At 43.3% G+C, this 23,160-nt stretch overlaps 1 protein-coding gene across 2 annotated transcripts in view; it reads right to left on the bottom strand.

Annotated features, from left to right (window-relative positions):
* The window catches only part of LOC137095059 (protein Aster-A-like), a 94,086-nt gene that overhangs the window by 34,582 nt on the left and 36,344 nt on the right, over positions 1–23,160 (bottom strand). For both annotated transcript variants that reach the window (XM_067461255.1, XM_067461256.1), the window contains exons 3-5: positions 19,581–19,803; positions 13,201–13,221; positions 285–369 (exon numbers count right to left, since the gene is read on the bottom strand). In XM_067461255.1, the coding sequence (XP_067317356.1) occupies positions 285–369; positions 13,201–13,221; positions 19,581–19,803 (329 nt within the window). The remainder of the gene's footprint in view (positions 1–284; positions 370–13,200; positions 13,222–19,580; positions 19,804–23,160) is intronic.

The following is a 23,160-nucleotide window of genomic DNA, read 5'->3' on the forward strand; positions in this document are numbered from 1 at the left end:
AACCACAGTAATCAAATCCATCCATCTGGTCCAGCCAAAGCCATGGCTCAATGCTTCTTGTTTTCTCAAGCAGAGCATCAAACAGCAATCCCCCAGCCCAAAAAGTTTTAAAGTGTGTGGCACCCATATCCAACCAAGATCCCACAAACATATTTTCTCATATAGTACACAGAATTTAATAACCAGTTAAATAACTGACAATTTTCTGCACTTTTATGATATCTCAAACTTCACCATGTCTAATAGTAGAGCAGGGTCTGAACCCAGCTTCCCCATTCTCTTACCTACAAGGAGCCGTTCAGCTTCAGGCAGACCCTTGAAGATCCTGCGGAAATCCTCATTGCGTTGCTTGTAGGTAGGGCTCAACATCTGTCAACAAAAACCAAGCTCTTCTAGATGGGAGCTGCTTTCTTTAGTGTCTCACCCTCACATTGCCACAATAATTACTGCCCCAAACCCATTCCCAATGCAATGTTTGCGCACTTCCACTACCATTCGGGGAACTGGGAGCTATGGGACGGGTGGGGGAGGAAACAGTTATTGTGTGTTTGGGACATCTTAAGGTGTGAGGCAGAGTATAGAAAATTAGGTTTTGGATTGAAGCTCCCATTTTTGGAAGTTGCCATCCAAAGAAGCAACTAAAATATAACCAAATAATCCTGCAAAAAAACCCAGAATTTTTCAGAAATATTTTTTGTTGTTGTGTGCCTTCAAGTTGTTTCTGACCAATAGTGAATATCAAGTGGACTTATCACAGGATTTTCTTGGGCAGATGTGTTCAGAAGAGGTTTGCCATTGCCTTACATGATCATCATCAACATCAATGTCAACATCAACATTGTTATTATTACCAGCAGCATCAACATGAGCCACTACTTTTGCCTTACAACAACCCTATGTGGGTTATTCTGAGGCTGGATCTACACACCCATATAATCCAGATTATCAAAGCAGATAATCCAGATTATCAGTTTTGACATGGATTATATAAGTCTACGTTGTCATATAATCTAATTCAAAGCAGATAATCAAGGTTGTATATGGCAGTGTAAATAGGGCCTCAGAGAACAAGCCCAATGTGTCCAGAGTGGCATGTTGAACTTGTGTTTTTCCATACCTAATACTGTATATTGTCTCTACTACAGATAGGCAGAGGGAGTTTGTGTACCAAGATTAAAGCAAGAAAAGAGGTCAAGGATACTTCTAGATCCCTGGTTCCCAACATGGAGCACATGCATCACATGAGGGCAATTTTATTTTTAAGGGGCGTAATTCGAAAATTATTAACAGTGATTTTTTTCATTACTTATGGTTCTAGGGGCCTTATGTATTGTATATAAATATGGAGCTCCCCCCCCCCCCCCCCCCGGTGACGCAGTAGGTTAAACCGCTGTGCTGAACTTGCTGACCAAAAGGTTGGTGGTTTGAATCCAGGGAGCAGGGTCTGCAGAAGCTGTTAGCCCCAGCTTCTGCCAACCTAGACATGCAAATGTGAGGACATCAATAGGTACCACCTCTGTGGGAAGGGAACAGCTCTCCATGCAGTCATGCTGGCCACATGGCCTAGGTGGTGTCTATGGACATCGGAAACAAACAAAAAGATTACTACCTTAGGAAGTCTGACTTGGCCATGGTGGTCCATACTCTGGTTACATCCTGCATAGACTACTGCAATGTGCTCTACGTGGGGTTGCCTTTGAAGACTGTTCGGAAGCGTCAAATGGTCCCACAGGCGGCGGCCAGGTTACTAACAGGAGTGGCGCTCAGAGAGCACACAACTCCTTTGTTGTGCCACTCCACTGGATGCCAATTTGCTACCGGGCACAATTCAAACTGCTGGCTTTAGCCTATAAAGCCCTAAACAGTTCCGGCCCAGCTTACCTGTCCGAACGTATCTCTTCCTATGAACCATCTAGGAGCTTAAGATCATCTGGGGAGGCCCTGCTCTCGATCCTGCCCACATCACAAGCGCGATTGCCAGGGACAAAGGACAGGGCCTTCTCAGTGGTGGCCCCCCAGCTATGGAACTCCTCCCCAGGGATATTAGATCAGCCCCCTCCCTCCTGACTTTCTGAAAGAAGGTGAAAACTTGGCTCTTGGAGCAAGCTTTTGAGAATACAGTAGAATAGATAACATGAAACTATAAATGATGACCTCAGATTGGCTAGATGATGTTACTGGAAATCAATTTTAACAGGATGACACCGGAGATTACATGTTTTATTGTCTTTTATATACGTTTTTATATTGTTATGTTGATTGTTTTTAATTGCTCTTTTGTGAATGTATGGCATGGAATTGTGCCAGTCTGTAACCCGCCTTGAGTTGACATATGGCTGAGAAAGACAGGCTATAAATATCGCAAATAAATAAATACTAAGAAAGTTAAGAAAAATCCAGAAAAGTGCTTTTTAGGAATATTTAGAGAGAGAATTAGCAAAGGAGAAGAGGACATTTATCAATATAGTTTTGTTGCAGCTAGACTGACAATAGCAAAATCATGAAAAGGTGAAAAAAGAACTATCTCAAGAGGATTTGAGGGGAAAGTAATTGGAATATATTCAAATAGCCAAGCTATCTAAGGGTATCCAGAGAGGAAATAATGAGTTGTTAATAATGGAGACTGGCATTTGAATACATGGAAAAGAAGACAAATGTGGACTCTAAAACAGCTTCAAGGGGAATTTACTAAAGTGGATATAAGGGTAGATTTCATTAGATATGGGACTCACAGTGAGCAGTGCCGGGAGTCATGAGTGGTGGTTTCATGGGTGGGGGGCAGGAGGGGAAAAGATTTGATAGAATATTGCAATGAATCTGTTTGGGGGAACAACATACCTGTATTCGATGTATTAGACTACCTCTAAATAATAATAATAATAATAAATACACTGTAAAACTGATGCAGCTTGACCCCACTATAGAATCTCAGGATTTGTAGTTTTACAAGGCCTCGAGCCTTCTTTCCCAAATAATGCTGGTGTCTCACCAAAATACAAATCTCAGGATTCCACAGCGGAGAGCCGTGACAGTTCAAGTGGGGTTAAACTGCATTCATTCTATCGGAATAGATGTGCCCTTGTTGCACAGATGACTCAGAAGTTGGTAGGCTCTCTATTCTTGGGCATTCATTCCATAACCCCAAGGGCATTAATTCTACAATGATGCACTCCGAGATACACTGAATCTGTATCGGCTTGATATTAATACTGAAATACAGTAATTAAAAGCAAATTAAGGCTGGATCTACACTGCTATATAATCCAGATAATGCTATGCTGTGCTATGCTATGATACTTCATCTTGTTGATGGGAAGCTTCTATTGGGCAAACAGCAAGTTATTTAACCTCAGCAGACTGAAAGCCAAAAACAAGGTCATAACAACATCTCCAATATGCTGATAATAATGTAATCTGTGTGCATTCAGAAGAAGACCCACAAACGACTCTAAACACCTTTGCTGAAGCATACGAGAACCTCAGCCTCTCATTGAACACTGAGAAAACCAAAGTGTCTTCCAGCAGTCACCAGCCAATTCCTCTGCAATGCCATAAATATAGCTTAATGGTATTATTGGGAGCCACGGTGGCGCAATGGGTTAAACCCTTGTGCCAACAGGACTGAAGACCGACAGGTCACAGGTTCGAATCTGGGGAGAGTGCAGATGAGCTCCCTCTGTCAGCTCCAGCTCCCCAAGCTGGGACATGAGAGAAGCCTTCCACAAGAATGGTAAAACATCAAAACATCTGGGCATGCCCTGGGCAACGTCCTTACATTCTCTAACACAAGTTGCTCCTGACACGAAAAAAAAAGCTTAATGGTGTAATGTTAGAAAATGTTGACCATTTCCGCTACCTTGGCAGCCACCTCTCCACAAAAGTCAACATTGACACTGAAATAAAACACTGCCTGAGCTCTGCGAGTGCAGCATTTTTCCAAATGAAGCAGAGAGTGTTTGAGGACCAGGACATCCGTAGGGACACCAAGGGGCTTGAATATAAAGCCATTGTCCTCTCAACCCTGCTATATGCCTGCGAAACATGGATTGTCTACGGGCATCACATGCAACTCCTGGAACGATTCCATCAGCGTTGCCTCCAAAAAATCCTGAAAATCTCTTGGGAGGACAGTTGGACAAATGTCAGCATGCTGGAAGAAGCAAAGACCACCAGCACTTAAGTGATGCTCCTATGCCTTCAACTCTGCTGGACCGGCCACACTGTCTGAATGCCCAGTCACCATCTCCCAAAGCAGTTAATATACTCCCAACTCAGTAATGGAAAACGGAATGTTGGTGGGCAGGAAAAGAGATTTAAAAATGGGATTAAAGCTAACCTTAAAAACTGTGGCATAGACACTGAGAACAAGGAAGGCCTGGCCCTTGAGTGCTCTAACTGGAGGTCAGCTGTGACCAGCAGTGCTGTGGAATTCGAAGAGGCATGAATGGAGGGCAAAAGGGAGAAATGTGCCAAGAGGAAGGTGTGTCAAGTCAACCCTGACCGGGACCGCCTTCCACCGGGAAACTGATGTTCTCACTATAGGATAACGTGGATAAAGAATAAGGTTCCACAGTCACCTATGTATCCACCGCCAAGGCACTACACTTGGAGTGCTATCATACTCGGACAACGAGTGATTGCCTAAGTAAGTATAATCCAGATTATCAAATTAGATAATCAATGAGTCTAGGGGTGTATCTATCTATACCAGGAACCTTTGGCCCTCCAGGTGTTTTGAGCTTCAACTCCCACAATTGTATTGTCAAAGGCTTTCATGGCTGGAATCACCGAGTTGTTGTAGATTTTTCGAGTTATATGGCCATGTCCTAGAAGCATTCTCTCCTGACGTTTCGCCTGCATCTATGGCAAACATATTCAGATGTTGTGAGGTCTGTTGTTAGGAATTGTTAGGAATTATGGGAGTTGAAAGTCCAAAACACCCAGTGGGGCGAAGTTTGCTCATGCCTGATCTATACTGTAGAATGAACACAGTTTGACACCGCTTTAACTGTCCTGCGGCTCAATATTAAGAAATCATGGCTGTTGTAGTTTCAATGAGCCCCTTATAGAATCATAGTCAGAAGAGACTTCATGGGCCATCCAGTCCAACCCCCTGCCAAGAAGCAGGAAAATCCATTCAAAGCACCCCCAACAGATGGCCATCTAGTCTCTGTTTAAAAGCTTCCAAAGAAGATGCCTCTACCACACTCCAGGACAGAGAGTTCCACTGCTGAACAGCTCTCTCACTCAGGAAGTTCTTCCTAATGTTCAGGTGGAATCTCCTTTCCTGAAGTTCCGTGTCATATTTTGCAGGGCTGCAGAAAACAAGCCTGGTCCCTCCTCCCTATGACATCTTCTCACATATTTATATATATGAGACCAGACAATGTTTTTAACAAAGAGACACTATGAATTTATATTTAGAATCATAGAGTTGGAAGAGCTCTCATGGGCCATCCAGTCCAACCCCCTGCCAAGAAGCAGGAAAATTGCATTCAAAGCACCCCTGACAGATGGCCATCCAGCCTCTGTTTAAAAGCTTCCAAAGAAGGAGCCTCCACCACACTCCGGGGCAGAGAGTTCCACTGCTGAACGACTCTCAGTCAGGAAGTTCTTCCTAATGTTCACATGGAATCTCTTTTCTTGTAGTTTGAAGCCATTGTTCTGCAACGTTTTATTGATTTGTTTAGTTTTTATTATATGTTATGTTTTTAATTGCATTTACTACAATTAATTTTTAATTGTAATAATTGTAATTGCTTTTAATTGAATTTTTAATTGTATTTATGGAGCCCCCGGTGACGCAGTGGGTTAAACCCCTATGCCAGCAGGACTGAGGACCGACAGGTCGCAGGTCTGAATCCTGGGAGAGCGCGGATGAGCTCCCTCTATCAGCTCCATGCGGCGACATGAGAGAAGCCTCCCACAAGGTTGATAAAACATCAAAACATCTGGGCATACCCTGGGCAACGTCCTTGCAGACGGCCAATTCTCTCACACCAGAAGCGACTTGCAGTTTCCCAAGTTACGCCTGACACAACAAAAAAATGTATTTATGGTATTGTGTTGTTGTAGGTTTTTCCGGGCTATATGGCCATGTTCTGGAGGCAATTTTTCTCCTGATGTTTCGCCTGCATCTATGGCAAGCATCCTCAGAGGTATTTATGGTATTGTAAGCACTGAATTTTACCCTGTTGGCCGCCTTGAGTCGCCTACGGGCTGAGAAAGATGGTATAGAAATACAGTAAATAAGAAATAAATAAATATGGCCCTCATCATGTCTTCTCTAAGTCTTCTCTTCTGCAGGCTAAACATGCCCAGCTCTTTTAAGCCGCTCCTCATAGGGCTTGATCCTCCAGATCCTTGATCATTTTATTTATTTATTTCTGGTACTTTTACCCCGCCCTTCTCAACCCCCGAAGGGGGACTCAGGGCGGCTTACAGGAAAGGCAGAATTTGATGCATATACAAATTACACATAATATACAAAAACGTAATTAAAACACTCAGTTCTTGTGGGTTTTTTCGGGCTATATGGCCATGTTCTAGAGGCATTTCTCCTGACGTTTTGCCTGCATCTATGGCAAGCATCCTCAGAGGTGAGGTCTGCTGGAACTGGGGAAAAAGGGGTTTATATATCTGTGGAAAGACCAGGGTGCGACAAAGAACTCTTGTCTGCTGGAGCTAGGTGTTCTTTGTCGCACCCTGGTCTTTCCACAGATATATAAACCCATTTTCCTAGTTCCAATAGACCTCACTACCTCTGAGGATGCTTGCCATAGATGCAGGCGAAACGTCAGGAGAAATGCCTCTAAAACATGGCCATATAGCCTGAAAAAAACCCACAAGAACTGAGTGATTCCAGCCATGAAAGCCTTCGACAATACATTGTAATTAAAACAGTTATCACAATTTAAACAGTCAACAACCAGTACATAACACATCATATAAAACATCATATAAAAGTCATTCTTATAATCAGCGTTTCGTTTTCCAGAGTTCCATAGATCCAATCCGTTAATCATTTCCTAATCATCATTGAAGTTCTTCCTTTATCTGCCCGCTTGTCCAAATGCCTGGTCCCAGATCCATGTTTTTAGTTTTTTCCTAAAAGAAAGGAGCAATGTTGCAGATCTAATTATCCCCGGGGAGTGAATTCCACAGGTGGGGGGCCATCACCGAGAAGGCCCTGCTCCTCGTCCCCGCCAATCTCACTTGTGATAAAGGTGGGGTCGCCCTCCCCTTGAGCCATGCCTCCCAAAGAGTGATGAGTCTAAAGCGGTGCCAAACTGCGTTAAGTCCACGGTGTAGATGCAACCAGAGAAGGAGCAGAAGGCAAAGGAGAAGAGCGAGGTGTGTCTCTTACTCTGTCCAGACGGGAGTCGCCGCTGATGCGCAAAATCCTTGGTTTTTTAAGCCCCAGCCGAGAAGCCAAGGAGGGCTGCAGGCCCCATCGGAGGCGAAAAGGGGGGGGGGGCAGAAGGGGAAGGGGCAAAGAGAAAGGCAGGAAGGGGTTAATCCATCAGCCCCCAAAGGGGAAAGGAGAGAGAGAAGGTGCAGAGGTGGGAAGGAAGGGCTGGGAGGGGGAGAGGCTGCAGGAGTCCAAGGGGGAGTTGTCCCAAAGTTGCTTCTTTGCCTTTTCTTGCTCCTGGAGTCCAGCCAAGGAGTCCTCCTCCTCCTCCTCCTCCCCCCCCCCCCTCCCGGGCTCCAGCTCCCCGCCTCCCATTGGCTGAGGGCGCCTGGTGTCGCTTACAGGAAACAAAAGGGGGCCTGCGGTTAACCCCTTCCTGCCCGGGATGGGACGCTTGCCAGGAGGGAGGCGCATGCGCACAAGGCACGGCTCAGAACCCTCCAGTCCAGAGGCAGGAAACTTCCACTTGGCTTGAGTTAATATTTTAAAAAATAAGCCTAATTGATACTATACTCCCTAAACTCTGTCTTGGCATAATATTAATACCCGACATGCAGGAATTAAAAGCAAATGTAAGACAAACTTAAGTTACTCTATATAATGGTATAATACAATATAGTAATATATAATACTGATATTGTACTATGCTAATAATATAATATATTGTATGTGTGTATATATATATATATATATATATATATATCTTGTAAGCTGCTCTGAGTCCCCTTTGGGGTGAGAAGGGTGGCATAGTCTAATGTCCGTAGGAAGGGCGTTCCACAGCCGAGGAGCCACCACCGAGAAGGCCCTATATCTTGTCCCCGCCAGCCGAGCTTGAGAAGCAGGCGGGATCGAGAGCAGGGCCTCCCTGGAAGATCTCAAAGTCCTGGTGGGTTCATAGGCAGAGATGCAGTCGGAGAGGTAGCTTGGGCCGGAACCATTTAGGGCTTTAAAGGCCAACGCCAGCACTTTGAATTGAGCCCGGTAGCAAATCGGTAGCCAGTGGAGTTGGCGCAACAGGGGGGTTGTATGCTCCCTGCGCTCCGCTCCTGTTAAAATCATGACTGCCGAGTGTTGGTCTAGTTGGAGCTTCGAAGCTGTCTACGTAGGGTTGCCTTTGAAGACAGCTCGGAAGCTCCAACTTCAGGAAAGGAAATTCCACCTGAACATTAGGAATCAGTACCCCAAATAACCAAACCAAATTTAAAGTTGACCAAAAACTGATTCGTAACCCTTTTGGTACTAACATTGGTGAGTGGTCCCTAAAGTGGTCCCTGATCAAAGTAGTCCCTGGTCAAAGTAGCTGGGAACAATTGGTCTAGATCAGTGTTTCTCAGCCTTCCTAATGCTGCAACCCCTTAATCCAGTTCCTCATGTTGTGGTGAATCCCCAACCATAAAATTATATCTGTTGCTACTTCATAACTAATTTTGCTACTGTTATGAATCGTCATGTAAACATTGGATATGCAGGATCTATTTTCATTCACTGAACCAAATTTTGCCCAAATACCCAATATACCCAAATTTGAACACTGGTGGGATTGAGGGCGGGATTAATTTTGTCATTTAGGAGTTCTAGTTCCTGGGATTTATAGTTCACTTACAATCAAAGAGCATTCTGAACTCCATCAATGATGGAACAGAACCAAATTGGCACACAGAACTCCCATGATCAACAGGAAATGCTGGAAGGGTTTGGTGGGCATTGACCTTGGGTTTTGGAGTTGTAGTTCACCTACATCCAGAGAGCACTGTGGACTCAAACAATGAGGGATCTGGACCAAATTTGGCACAAATACACAATACTCCCAAATGTCAACACTGGTAGAGTTTGGGGAAAATAGACCTTAACATTTTGCAGTTTTAGCTGCTGTGAGTTTTAGTTCACCTACAAAGAGCATTCTGAACCCTACCAACGATAGAATTAGACCAATCTTCCTGCACAGAACCCTCATGACCAACAGAAAATACTGTTTTCTGGTGGTCTTTGGTGACCCTTCTGACACTCTCTCACGACCCCTCTAGGGGTCCTGATCCCCAGGTTGAGAAACGTTCTAGATCAGGGGTCCTCCAACTTTTTAAACAGAGGGCCAGGTCACAGTCCCTCAAACTGTTGGAGGGCCGGATTATAATTTGAAAAAAAAAGTATGAATTCCTATGCACACTGTATATATCTTATTTGTAGTGCAAAAAACACTTAAAAACAACACAATAACTAAAATGAAGAACAATTTTAACAAATATAAACTTATTAGTATTTCAATGGGAAGTGTGGGCCTGCTTTTGGCTGATGAGATAAGATTGTTGTTGTTATTGTGTGCTTTCAAGTTGTTTCAGACTTAGGTTGACCCTGAGCGAAGGCTGGGTAAATGACCTTGGAGGGCTGTATTCGGCCCCCGGGCCTTAGTTTGAGGACCCCTGGTCTAGATTGAGGGAAGTCATAGTCCCAATCTATTCTGCTTTAGTCAGACCTCACCAGGAATACGACTGTGTCTAGTTTTGGGAATAATAATTCAAGAAGGATATGGACAAGCCAGAACGTGTCCAGAGAAAGGCAATCAAAGGTTTGGAAACCAAGCCGAATAAGGAGCAACTTAGGGAGCTGGGTATGTTTAGCTTGGAGAAGTAGAGGCTGGAAAGAGCCACAAGAGCCATGTTTTAGTATGTAAAAAGATGTCACGTTGAAGAGAGGGCAAGCTTGTTTTCAGCTGCTCTGGAGATGGGGTCACAGAACAATGAATTCAAATCGCAAGATTCCACCTAAACATTAGAAAGAACTTCCTGATGGTAAGAGCTGTTTGGCAGTGAAATATGCTGCTTCGGAGTGTGGTGAAGTCTCCTTCACTGTAAACATTTTTAAGCAGAGATTGGATGGTCATCTGTCGGAAATGCTTTGATTGTGTGTTCCAGCATGAGAATGGGTTGGACTAAATGGCCCTTGGGGTCTCTTCCAAATCTACAATTATTTTGGAGAGTGCATCACCATTTCCTTCAAGGCAGCAGGCACACAGACAATCTGGATTTAGTGAGGCACATACACCGCCCTGGATCTACCCAGTAATCCCACTTCTGCTAGATCTTACCAGCTAAGACTAGTTTAAAGCATAGGTTGATTTTGTTATTTTCCAGTCCCTTGTGTTGTGCCCTTCATTTCAGGAATTTGACCCAAGGCAGTCCTCTCATAAAAGGGGAATTCTCTCATGTTCAAATTTCTGCTCAGCTCTGGGTGACCTTGGCTAGTCTTGAATTTCTCCAACTGACCTACCTAACAGGGCTGTTGACAAGGTGTCAGTGAGGCCAATCAAACCTTGCACTCTATAGTGAGATTTTTAAGAATGTTTCAGAGATATTGGTATTAATTTAAAAAGAAAAAAACCTGAAAAATGGGTGCATTTTAAAGACTGCAATCCACCCTATTGAGACACTTGCATCAGTTGGAGCCCCTGGTGGCACAATGGGTTGGACCCTTGTGCCAGCAGGACTGCTGACTAACATGTCAGTGGTTCGAATCTGGGGAGAGTGTGGATGAGCTCTCTCTGTCAGCTCCAGCTCCCCACAAGGAGGGTAAAACATCAAACATCCGAGCGTCCCCTGGGCAACATCCTTGCAGACGGCCAATTCTCTTACACCAGAAGCGAATTGCAATTTCCCAAGTCGCTCCTGACATGAAAAAAAAAATATATATATAACCACTCACATGCTGTTATAGTCCCATTGCCCTTCTCCAGGAACAAGGATTCTGTTTTTGAACCTTTTGGTACATAATTAAGGTCAGAGATACGATCCATTCTCTTAGTCTCAAAGGCAGGGAGTGACCAGCCTCTTCTAAACAAATCTTGCCAAGAAAGACCTGTGATAGATTTTGAGTCATAATAACAAAGGCACACAACAACCATCTCATCATGAAAATGATCCCCGCACCCCAGCATATAGGGCTGGTATATTTGGCAGATAGCAGCCAATGAATGACTCTTATTTTCCCGAGCTCAAATTTTTTGGCTAAATTATCTTGCCAAATTTAGGATGAGCATTACATTCGCATAATACGGTAGGTAATCTTAAAGCTGAGCCAAAGCACAAGTGGAAGCTGCTTCAGGAACAGTTGGAGCTCCAGTTTGAGGGATGTCATCTCTAATGTAATTGCCATGGCTCAATGCTATGCAATCCTGGGATTTATAGTTTGGTGAGGCAGCAACATTCTTTGGCAGAGAAGGCTCAAGACCTTGCAAAACTACAGCTCCACAGCATTGAACCAAGGCAATTAAAGTGGATTCATTCAACAGCACAGATCAGGCATGGGCAAACTTTCTAACTTGGGGATCACATGCTAGCACTCCTTGTAAGGAGGACTACCTGCCCAGCAGTGGAAGGAAGGAAGGAAGGGAGGGAGGGAGGGAGGGAGGGAGGGAGGGAGGGAGGGAGGAAGCAGAGAAAGAAGGAAGAATGAAAGGGAGGAAAAGAAGGATGGAAGGAGAAAGAAGGAGAGAGGGAAGGAGGGAGGGAGGAAAGACACAAGGGACAGATGGAAGAGGAAGAGAGGGAAGGGCTAAAGAGGGAAGGGAAGGATGGAAAGAAAAAGGAAGGGAGGGTAGTAAGGTAGAAGGAAAGAGAAAAGGAAGGACGAAAGGGTGGAAGGGAATAGAGGGAGGGAGAAAGAGGGAGGGGAGGGAGGTAAGAGAACAAAGGAAAGAAAAGGGAAGGAAATGAAGAAAGGAAGGAAGAAGAGAGAGGGAAGGGCGGAAGGGAAGGTAGGGAGGGAAGGTAGGGTGAGAGGGAAGGAAGAAGGGAAGAGAGGAAGGAAGGAAAGATAAAAGGGTGGAAGGGAAGGAGAAAGAGGGAGGGAAGGAGGAAGGAAAGAGAAGAAAGGAAGGCCGAAAGGGAGGAAAAGAAGGATGGAAGGAGAAAGAGAGAGGGAAGGAGGGAGAAAAGAAGGAAGGAAAGACACAAGGGAAGGAAGGAAGGACGAAAGAGGGAGAGAGGTAAAGGCTAAAGGGGAGAAGGGAAGGATGGAAAGAGAAAAAGGCAGGGAAGGGAAGAAATTAAGGAGGAAGGAAAGAGAGAAGGAAGGAAGGACAAAAGCGTGAAAGGGAATAGAGGGAAGGAGAAAGAGGGAGGGAAGGGAGGTAAGAGAGAACGAGGAAAGAAAAAGGAAGGAAGGAAAGGAGGAAGGAAGGACGGAAGGAGAGGTAGAGAGGGAAGGGCAAAAGGGTGGAAGGGGGGCAAGGGAGAGAGGGAAGGAGGAAGGGAAGAGAGGACGGAAGGAAGGAAGGATAAAAGGGTGGAAGGGAAGGAGAAAGAGGGAGGGAAGGAGGAAGGAAAGACAGCAGGAAGGACAGGATGTTGAGAGAGAGGAACGCCTAACAAAAAAGCCCAAGGGGACGCATCCGGCCCCTGGGCCTGGGTTTGCCCATACCTGGCATAGATGCCTACCATGATTTCTTTATCATTGCTGGAACCTTTGGTATTCTAACACTTTTGTTTTTAAAGAAGGAATGCTGAGAAGGCAGGCAGCAACTGTTATGGTCAAATTACAAAGTGCACACGTTTTGCTGCTGCACATTACACTTTGGAGCAAATACCTTTTTTTTGGTTTCAGAGTTTTGAAAATTGAGGTGCACATTATATTAGATAGTGGATTAGATTTGAGTAAATACAGGAAGGTGGTCAGCACAACACTAATGGAGAAGTATGTCCTCTCCAACCATTTCAAAATTTGTCAATATTTCTGAATACTATGACATCACTAGTCCCAAGACACAAGAGACCTGTAGTAGAAAAATAGTAACTTACACTGTACCAACTCTGCATTTTCTGAAAGAAAAAGAAAAAGGGGAAGTTAGTACAGACCACACAAATAATTTCCTCCCTCTGTCCCAATACCACATCTGTCAAGGATCCATTTTTATCATCCTAAACAGAGCTTTTAATCGGGCTACAATAAGGCATATGTATGCGATTTCTTACACAATGCAACAAGGATAGGTAACAGGAGCTCTCTCTAGTTTTCACTTGGGAAAGCCTCACCAGGATTTGTGGGGAGAAGCCACACCAAGGAAAATTCACTATTTCTGGAGTTTTTCAAAAATGAAAAAAATACAGTTTCAATTTTCAAAACAGTACAGAACAAGACTTCAGATTCTATTGATCTTGGTAGATCAGACAGAAGTGTTCCTTTCACACTACGTGATTCCAGTTTATGATATATTCTTTCAGGGCCGTAGGCAGAAAAAAAATTCGGGGAGGGTTGAAAATTTCAGGGGGGGGGGGTTGAAACCTGCCTCCTAGCTCACGCTGAAGCAAAGAGCACAACAGGGGGCAGAGCAACCTTCAATAGCCTGCAGCTCCACCCCTGTCAACCACCTCCACCAAGTCTGGCCTCCTTAATTAGAGCATTCAACACACACACACCCAACTTGGTTGCTTCACTACATCGGCTATTGCTGCAAGTAATGACAGTGTGAATAAATTGTCAATATTTGCCTGAGATAGTGCTTGCAGTTCTGGAGGGACTCTTAATTTTTTGCATCTCATAGACTTAGCATGGGGATTTGGTTAACCAGTTAAAATTAATGAGTAAACCAGTTTTTTTAAAAAAAAATCTGAAACATTTCGGGGGGGGGGGGTTGAACCCCTAAAACCACCCCCTCACTACAGGCCTGTATTCTTTGGATTTGTGATTCCTCCTTCCCTCTGTGGTATAGGTATGTATGCATACATTTTAGATTGTATACCTCTGGCAAAGATAAATTATTTCTGCTTATTTTATGGTAAAGTGCCATGTAAACATAGTAGAACTATATAAACAATGATTTGTTACAAAATAATGTCTTTATGTTATCCCAACAGCATGCGCCCCTTAAAAATATATGCAAATAATGTTGAAGAAAAGGAAACTGAAAATGTACCATGTATGGCGTATACACTTGAGTATATACCCAAATATAAGCCGAGAGACCTAATTTTACCACAAAAAACTGGGAAAACGCATTGACTCGAATATAAGCCGAGAGTGGGAAATGCAGCAGCTACTGGTAAATTTCAAAATCAAAATAGATACCAATAAAACTACATTGATTGAGGCATCAGTAGGTTAAATGTTTTTGAGCACATTTGAATATTTACCTAAAACTGTAATTTAAGGTACGACTATCCAACTCTGATTAAACCATTATTCTAACCTTCTTCAATGTAAATGTAGCCTTCCAAAAATAGTAATAGTAATAGTAAAAGTAATAGTAATAGTAATAAGAGAACGTAATAACAAATTTAATAAAAATAGAGTAAAATAATAAATGTAATAATAATAACAGAGTATTATTATTACTGTTATTATTACATTTCCATTGTTTTACTCTGTTTATTATTGGAAGTATACAATGTACATTTACATTGAAGAAGGTTAGAATAATGGTTTAATCAGAGTTGGGCAGGCTTATCTTAAATTACAATTTTATGTAAATACTAGCCGTCCCCTGCCACGTGTTGCTGTGGCCCAGTCTGTGTATATGTGTTGGTGTATGTGTGTATATATTTGTGTATATGTGTATATATGTGTGTTTGCATTGCATTCATATATATATATATATATATATATATATATATATATATATGGTTTTGCATATACATTGTAATATTTTTTTATTTTTTGGATTTTTAATCGCTCCTGTTGTGTTTTTCAGTATTTTATGAGTGATGGTCACTCATTGGCCTGATAAGTGTATTGTGTCCAAATTTGGTATCAATTTGTCTAGTAGTTTTTGAGTTATGTTAATCCCACAAACGAACATTACATTTTTATTTATATAGATTTATTTATTTATTTAAAACTTTTATATCCCGATCTTCTCTACTCAATAGAGGGACTCAGACTGGCTAACAACAAGGATTCAATGCTAACAATACAAGTTAAAACATCGTACATCAACAATAATACATATAAACTAAAATACATAAAAGCCAGTTCGTCAAGATAAAATCATGTACCACTCAGTCTGCATATGTTATCAATAACTTTAGTCAATTGTCAGTCTCCGCCATCATTCTGGGAATGCCTCGTTCCATAGCCAGGATTTCACTAGCTTCTTGAAGGTCAGGAAGGAGGGGGCAGATAGTTCCATAGCCGGGGGGGGCACCACAAAAAAGGCCCTGTCTCTCGTCCCCATCAGACGCGATTGCGAGGGTGGTGGGACCGAGAGCAGGGCCCCTCCAGAAGACCTTAACAGCCTTGATGGTTCATAGGGGAGAATACGTTCGGATAGATTCAAAAACGTTTAACCTACTGATGACTCAATTAATGTTGGTATCTATTTTTATTTTGAAATTTACCAGTAGCTGTGGCATTTCCAACCCTCAGCTTATACTCAAGTCAGTACATTTCCACAGTTTTTTGTGATACAATTAGGTGCTCAGCTTATATTCGGGTCGGCTTATACTCAAGTATATACGGAAATTTGTTTCATTATAGAATTTTGTATGCATTCTGGTATACATTTTTGTGAGTTACACTCAGCATGATTTCTCATAGAAGAGGGTTTTTGAATCTTTAAAACTTTTGTAAATTATCAATTGTTATAGTCACCCTGAGATCTTTGGACAAAAGGGCAGGATACAACAACAACAACAATAACAACAACACTTTATTTATATCCCACCCCATCTCCCAATAAGTGTGTTGGATGGCTAATAGATAAAATAATATCAATGTCAAAACAAGCAAGCAAGCAAGCAAATGAGAGCTATGAAGAACGGCCTAGGCTACCAGATATCTCAGTGATTCTCTTGCTTCTATCTCACGATGGGCCCATCCAGACAGGGCGCATTTCTTGGGTCCCCTCGCACTTTAACTGGAGGTGACCAAACGACACCTCCAGTAACAGGATTAAATCAAGGCAATGCAGGAAACCCTGCTTTGTCCCAAATTGCTTTGATACTCCATTAGACCTGAGCCTTCCTGAAAGGCCGGGTCTAATGGAGCATCGGGCCTGGTGGGGAGAGGCCCACAGGTAGGCCCAGGAGTGCCGAGGACAGGCCCACTTAAAGTGGGTTAAATGTGTGTCTAGAAGCGCCCTGAGATGAATATTTTACCTTCCATAAACATGTCATGCTTGAGGCAGAAAATCCAAACGGCACAGGCTTCACTTCCTCAGCTTGTCCATATGGACCGTAACTAACTAGGAAATTTGCATTTCAGTGCCAGGTGACCTCTCTTTGGGTGCATCTATATGTTTTTTATTGTTCTTGTATTGTATTGATTTTATAATGCTGTTTTAAATGTTTTAATTTAATTTAATTTAATTAAATGTAATGTTCGTTTGTGGGATTAACATAACCCAAAATCCACTGGACGAATTGCCGCCAAATTTGGCCACAAGACGCCTACTAACCCAAGGAGTGACCTCAAAAAATTGATTTTGTCATTTGGGAGTTGTAGTTGCTGGGATTTATAGTTAACTTACAATCAAAGAGCATTCTAAACACCAATGATGGAATTGGGCCAAACTTAGCACACAGGACTCCCATGACCAACAGAAAACACTGGAAGGGTTTGGTGGGCATTGACATTGAGTTTGGGAGTTATAGTTCACCTACATCCAGAGAACACTATGGACTCAAATAATGATGGATCTGGACCAAACTTGGCTTGAATATTCCATATGCCCAAATATGAACACAGATGGAGTTTGGGGGAAATAGACCTTGACATTTGGGAGTTGTAGTTACAGGGATTTATAGTTCACCTACAATAAAAGAGCATTCTGAATCCCACCAATGATAGAATTGGGGAAAACCCATGACCAACAGAAAATACTTAAGGACATCCAGTCCAACTCCCTTCACCAGGGCAAGAAAACATAATCAAAGTCCTCCTGACAAAGAGCCATCCAGCCATAGCTATGGATAGATATATATGTATAATTCACACACAGGGAGATATAGTATAGATCTGGACGAGACCTAAAGGAGGACAATTATATGTTATTATGTTCCAGAGTAGTAATGAGGACATTGACAAAGAAACAGCAAGAAATACTGTTTACCCACAAGCATAAAGAAATTACATATATTAGAAACCCACACTTTCTCATTATTTTTCAGATCACCACGCTGGGCCACAGCAACACATGGCAGGGGATGGCTAGTCTATATAAATAAAAACGTAATGTTCGTTTGTGGGATTAACATAACTCAAAACCTCTGAGCAAATTGACACCAAATTTGGACACAATACTCCTATCAGGTCAACAAGTGATCATCACTCACAAAAACACTGAAAAACACAGCGGAAAAGGCTTAAAAAGTCAAAAAATAGAAAATACATTGCAACGCATGCACATAACCACATATATACACATAAACAAATATATACACACATATATACACATATATACACACACAAAACACATATACACAGACTGGGCCACAGCAATGCGTGGCAGGGGATGGCTAGTCTATATAAATAAAATGTAATGTTCGTTTGTGGGATTAACATATCTCAAAAACCACTGGACGAATTGGCATCAAATTTGGACACAATACACCTATCAGGCCAACAAGTGACCATCACTCATAAAAATACTGAACAACACAGCAGAAGAGACTTTAAAAGCCAAAAAAAATTAAAATACATTACAACACATGCACAAAACCATATATATACACATATACACAAATATATACACACATATATACACACAACACAACACATATACACGTTGTGCCACAGCAACATGTGGCAGAGGACAGCTAGTAAATAAATAAATCTAAATAAACAGGCATGGGCAAACTTCAGCCCTCCAGGTGCTTTGGACTTTAACTCCTACAATTCCAAACAGCCCCAGGCTTTTCCCTTTCCCCCCTCAGCCACTTAAGGAAGGGCCCTTGAGGCTGTTAGGAATGGTGGGAGTTGAAGTCCAAAACATCTGGAGGGCCGAAGTTTGCCAATGCCTGATCTACAATGTAGAATTAATGGTTTGACTTCCATGGCTCAATGTTCTGGAATTACATGAGTTGTAGCCTGGTGAAGCACCAGCACAGATAAGGCTAAAGGCAAGGTAGGATTATAACTCCCAAGACTCCATCGCATCAATTGGTGTCGAGCTGCTTTCATTTTATAGTGTAGATACACCCTTACTCATATGACTAAGGCTGGAACTATACTGCCACATAATCCACTTTCTGAATCCAGATTGCCTGCTTTAAACTGGATTTTATTTTTTTCATGTCAGGAGTGACTTGAGAAACTGCAAGTCGCTTCTGGTGTGAGAGAACTGGCTGTCTGCAAGGACGTTGCCCAGGGAATGCCCGGATATTTTTTGATGTTTTACCATCCTTGTGGGAGGCTTCTCTCATGTCCCCGCATGGGGAGCTGGAGCTGACAGAGGGAGCCCATCCGAGCTCTCTCTGGAATCGAACCTGCGACCTGTCAGTCTTCAGTCCTGCCGGCACAAGGGTTTAACCCATTGCGCCACCGGGGGCTCCTTTGAACTGGATTATATGAGTCTACACTGCCAAGTTCAAAGCAGACAGTCTGGACTCAGAAAATGGATTATATGGTAATGTATATGAAGCCTATGAGAAAGGGCTCCAGAGACTGAGAGAAGTTAAATTAATTAAAAGGTACTGCGAATCCGACCCCACCTTCCCAGTAAACTCAAATCAAGAAAAAGCTTCATGAGAACCACCACTCCTCTTAATGTTCCCCCAGCGACAGGAAGAACATCCCTCTGGGCAGCTAAACCAGGAAATCCCAACTGGATGCCCCCCACGAGGGTCAGCCTCCAGGGGCAAATCGAGAATGGTCACCTTGGAAGTCCCTGAACAGACTAAGAAGTGGAGTAGACAGATCAAAAAACAACCTGGCAAAATGGCACTACCTAAAATAATCTTCCACCTTATGTGACTGTGGAGCAGAACAAACAACTCTGTACCTGTATGCTTGTCCACAACGCCCTGCTTTATGTACAAAGGAAGAACTGCTTAAAGCTACAGACAATGTGGCTGCTGTTGCCCCGTTTTGGTCAAAAGTTATTTAGCAGCTTGTGCTCCTTTGATTTTTATCAGTTTTATACTTACGTATGCCATGCCTTTGACACTAAATAAACAAACCCCATGTTCAGCTGTCAGTTTCCCACCAAGTGCCTCCCCCATATACACATATAAATACACAATACCTTGTTGTTGCGCATGAAGCTGCGCCCACTGAGTGGGTAGTTGAGGGGGGTGCTGGGAGGGGGCCCCGGAGGAGGGGTCCGCTCCGCAGCAGCGTTCTCCGAGCCCTTTTCCACCATGGCCTCTGACGGCGGCTCCGGAGGGGGTCGCGGGGGCAACTGAAGCAGGCGCTTCCTTAGTGAAGGGGAGCTGCTTGGCGTGGTGCGTGGGGACGTGGTGCCAGTGCTAGAGGGAGGCAAAGAACAAGACATCAAGAGCCTGGAGGAAACCTAAGGAAGCCCTGCCACTTCCCATTGAACCCCTTTATTTCCCAAGTCACCTCCAGAACACATACTCATAAGTGGTGCTCTTGCAAAAAGGGCACCAGAAATATTGGACTTGAATACATATGATGCTGTAAGAAACTATAAAGGACAGTTTATTTGTTGGGGATGCTGGATAATTGACCAGAAAGGAAACATGGAAGATTACTACAATGTATGATAATTGCAGCAAGAATCATGCATGCACAAGAGATGGAAGAAGCCAGTTATCTCAACTCAAGAAGAATGGTGACCAAGATTTGTGAATTGGCTGAGATAGACAAACTGATAATGTTGGCCAAGGAGAACTCCCTGACTGACCTCAAGAACGACTGTGACATGCTTATCACCTTGGGGTAAGGAGCCGCAGTGGTGCAATGGATTAAACCATTGTGCCAGCTGAACTGAAGGTTGGTGGTTTGAATCCGCAAGGCGGGGCGAGCTCCCATCTGTCAGCCCCAGCTTCCCTTGCGGGGACATAAGAGAAGCCTCCCACACGATGGTAGCAGATCCAGGCATCCCCTGGGCAACATCCTTGCAGAAGGCCAATTCTTTCCCTTTGTTTCCCAGTCCCACAGCAGAGATCCACTTCACCTAATGACAGCCAATCCACTTTGTTCCTTTTCTTTCTCTCTGCTCTACACTCAAAAAGGGTGGGTTTTTTTTCCCTTTCAAACCCCTCCATTATTTTAAATTGGATAATGAAAGCTATGTGTGCCAAGTTTGGTCCAGGTCCATCAAGCCATGTAGGAGTCTTTGTGATACAAACCAATAAACGTACATACATACATACTCTGACATAGAGATCATAGATGGATCTTGAAATGTTTTGAGCCATTCCCACAGCCTTATGATCGCCATTTCCACAATCCATGCCACTGTCACTTCATGGAACCTTGCAAGACTTTCTATTTTGTGACCTCACAGCTCTAGGAAAACATTCTAGCATTCTTCTTGACTATAGAGATGTGCAGAGCCAATGTGCTATAGTGGCCTGAGAACTGGAGTGGTTGGACATAAGTCACAATGACTTGAAGACACACAACAAAAACAACAGGGCTTATGCCATTGCCACTTATCTCAGCCACATCAAAGCAACAGAGTGGTATAGGAAGAGGAAGCCACAGGGAGGAGGGAGCAAGCTTGTTTTCTGCCAGGGGTGATTTGAATGCAATATTCCTGCTTCTTGGCAGGGGCTTGGACTGGATGGCCCATGAGGTCTCTTCCAACTCTTTGATTCTATGATTCTATGATTCTATATAGAATCATAGAGTTGGAAGAGACCTCATGAGCCATCCAGTCCAACCCCCTGCCAAGAAGCAGGAATATTGCATTCAAAGCACCCCTGACAGATGGCCATCCAGCCTCTGTTTAAAAGCTTCCAAAGAAGGAGCCTCCACCACGCTCTGGGGCAGAGAGTTCCACTGCTGAATGGCTCTCACAGTCAGGAAGCTCTTCCTAATATTCAGGTGGAAACTCCTTTCTTGTAGTTTGAAGCCATTGTTCCATGACTTTGTGACATGGCGGAGCTACTGGTGCTGGGGCACGCTGCTGCTAAAACTTTACTCTGTTTTACATTTATAAGGAGGGTCTTTTGTTAATGAGCTCTCCCTCCCAACACTTTAAAACTAACTGAAAAAATAGGATGACAGAGGATTGTTGGCAGATGTGGGACTTGGACGTGGGTTTTCCCAGTCCTATTTCAAAACTCAGTGGCATAGACATTGTCAGAAATATTAAAAATTAACTAGGTATTTTTAATTACAAAAATGTGAGTGAGGCACTGAAAGGGTTAAATTGATGCAACAACTCAGCAAAAGCTGCAGCTCATTATAAGCAGGTGTGTCTGTGTAAGAGAGGCCTCAGTCTCAGAAGGTCTCTGTGTGAGAAGCCCTCAATGGGAGAAAGGCCTCAGTGTGAGATAGGTCTTAAGTCTGTGAGAAGGCCTCAGAGTGTGAGAAGCTTCGGTGAGAGAAAGCCCCAGGTTGAAGGCTTCGAGTGTAAAGCTGTATGAAGCTCCTGTGTAAGTTCGATCTGGAAGGAGGCTCTGTGGGAGCAAAGTTATTTATCTGTATAAGAAAGAAGCCCAACATAGAAGCAACAAAGGAAGTATAAAGAACCTCATTTGTGTTATAGAAACCTTGTTCTTGTAAATAGTGTAACCATATTTGGATGAGGGCAAACAAATTGAATCCAGACAAGACAGAGGTACTCCTGGTCAGTCGTAAGGACGAACAGGGCATAGGGTTACAGTTTGTGTTGGATGGGGTTACACTCCCCCTGAAGACGCAGGTTCGCAGCTTGGGTGTGATCCTGGACTCATCGCTGAGCCTGGAACCCCAGGTTTCGGTGGTGACCAGGGGAGCATTTGCACAGTTAAAACTTGCGCGCCAGCTGCGCCCATACCTTAGGAAGTCTGACTTGGCCACAGTAGTCCAAGCTCTGGTTACATCCTGTATAGACTACTGCAATGCGCTCTACATGGGATTGCCTTTGAAGACTGTCAGGAAGCTTCAAATGGTCCAACGGACAGTGCCAGATTGCTAACAGGAGCAGTGCTCAGTGAGCATACAACTCCTCTGCTGTGCTAGCTCTACTGGCTGCAAGTTTGCTACAGGGCACAATTCAAATTGCTAGCTTTAGCCTATAAAGCTCTAAACAGTTCTGGCCCAACTTACCTGTCTGAACGCATCTCCCCTTATGAACCATCTAGGACCTTAAGATCATCTGGGGAGGCCCTGCTCTTGTTACTGCCTTCGTCACAAATATGTTTGGCGGGAACGAGAGACAGGGCCTTCTCAGTGGTAGCCCCTCGGCTGTGGAATGCCCTCCCTAGGGATATCAGATCACCCGCCTCCCTTTTAACATTCCAGAAAAAAGTCAGACGTGGCTTTTTGAACAAGCATTTGTTGCAGAGTAACTGACATAGAAAAATGGAACGAGTAGACGATGCAACTGGACAACTTTTTTAACAAGGAAACACTATGGATTTATGTTTTATTGACTTTGTTATAGCTTTTATTATATGTTAATGTTTTAAATTGTATTTATGGTATTGTAGGCATTTAATTTTGCCCTGTAAACTGCCTTGAGCCGCCTGCAGGCTGAGAAAGGTGGTATACAAAAACAGCACATTAATTAATTAATTGATTAATTAATTAATATTATTTTACTAGAAAGAAAAGCCTAAGGAAGAGATAACATTAGTCTCCGTGTTTTTGTTCTTTTTATCATTTTGGGCTACAAGTGCTGGATCACACTGCTGGTAATAAGTTTCTCT

This window comes from Anolis sagrei, chromosome Y (genome assembly GCF_037176765.1).
Source record: "Anolis sagrei isolate rAnoSag1 chromosome Y, rAnoSag1.mat, whole genome shotgun sequence".
NCBI lineage: Eukaryota > Metazoa > Chordata > Lepidosauria > Squamata > Dactyloidae > Anolis > Anolis sagrei.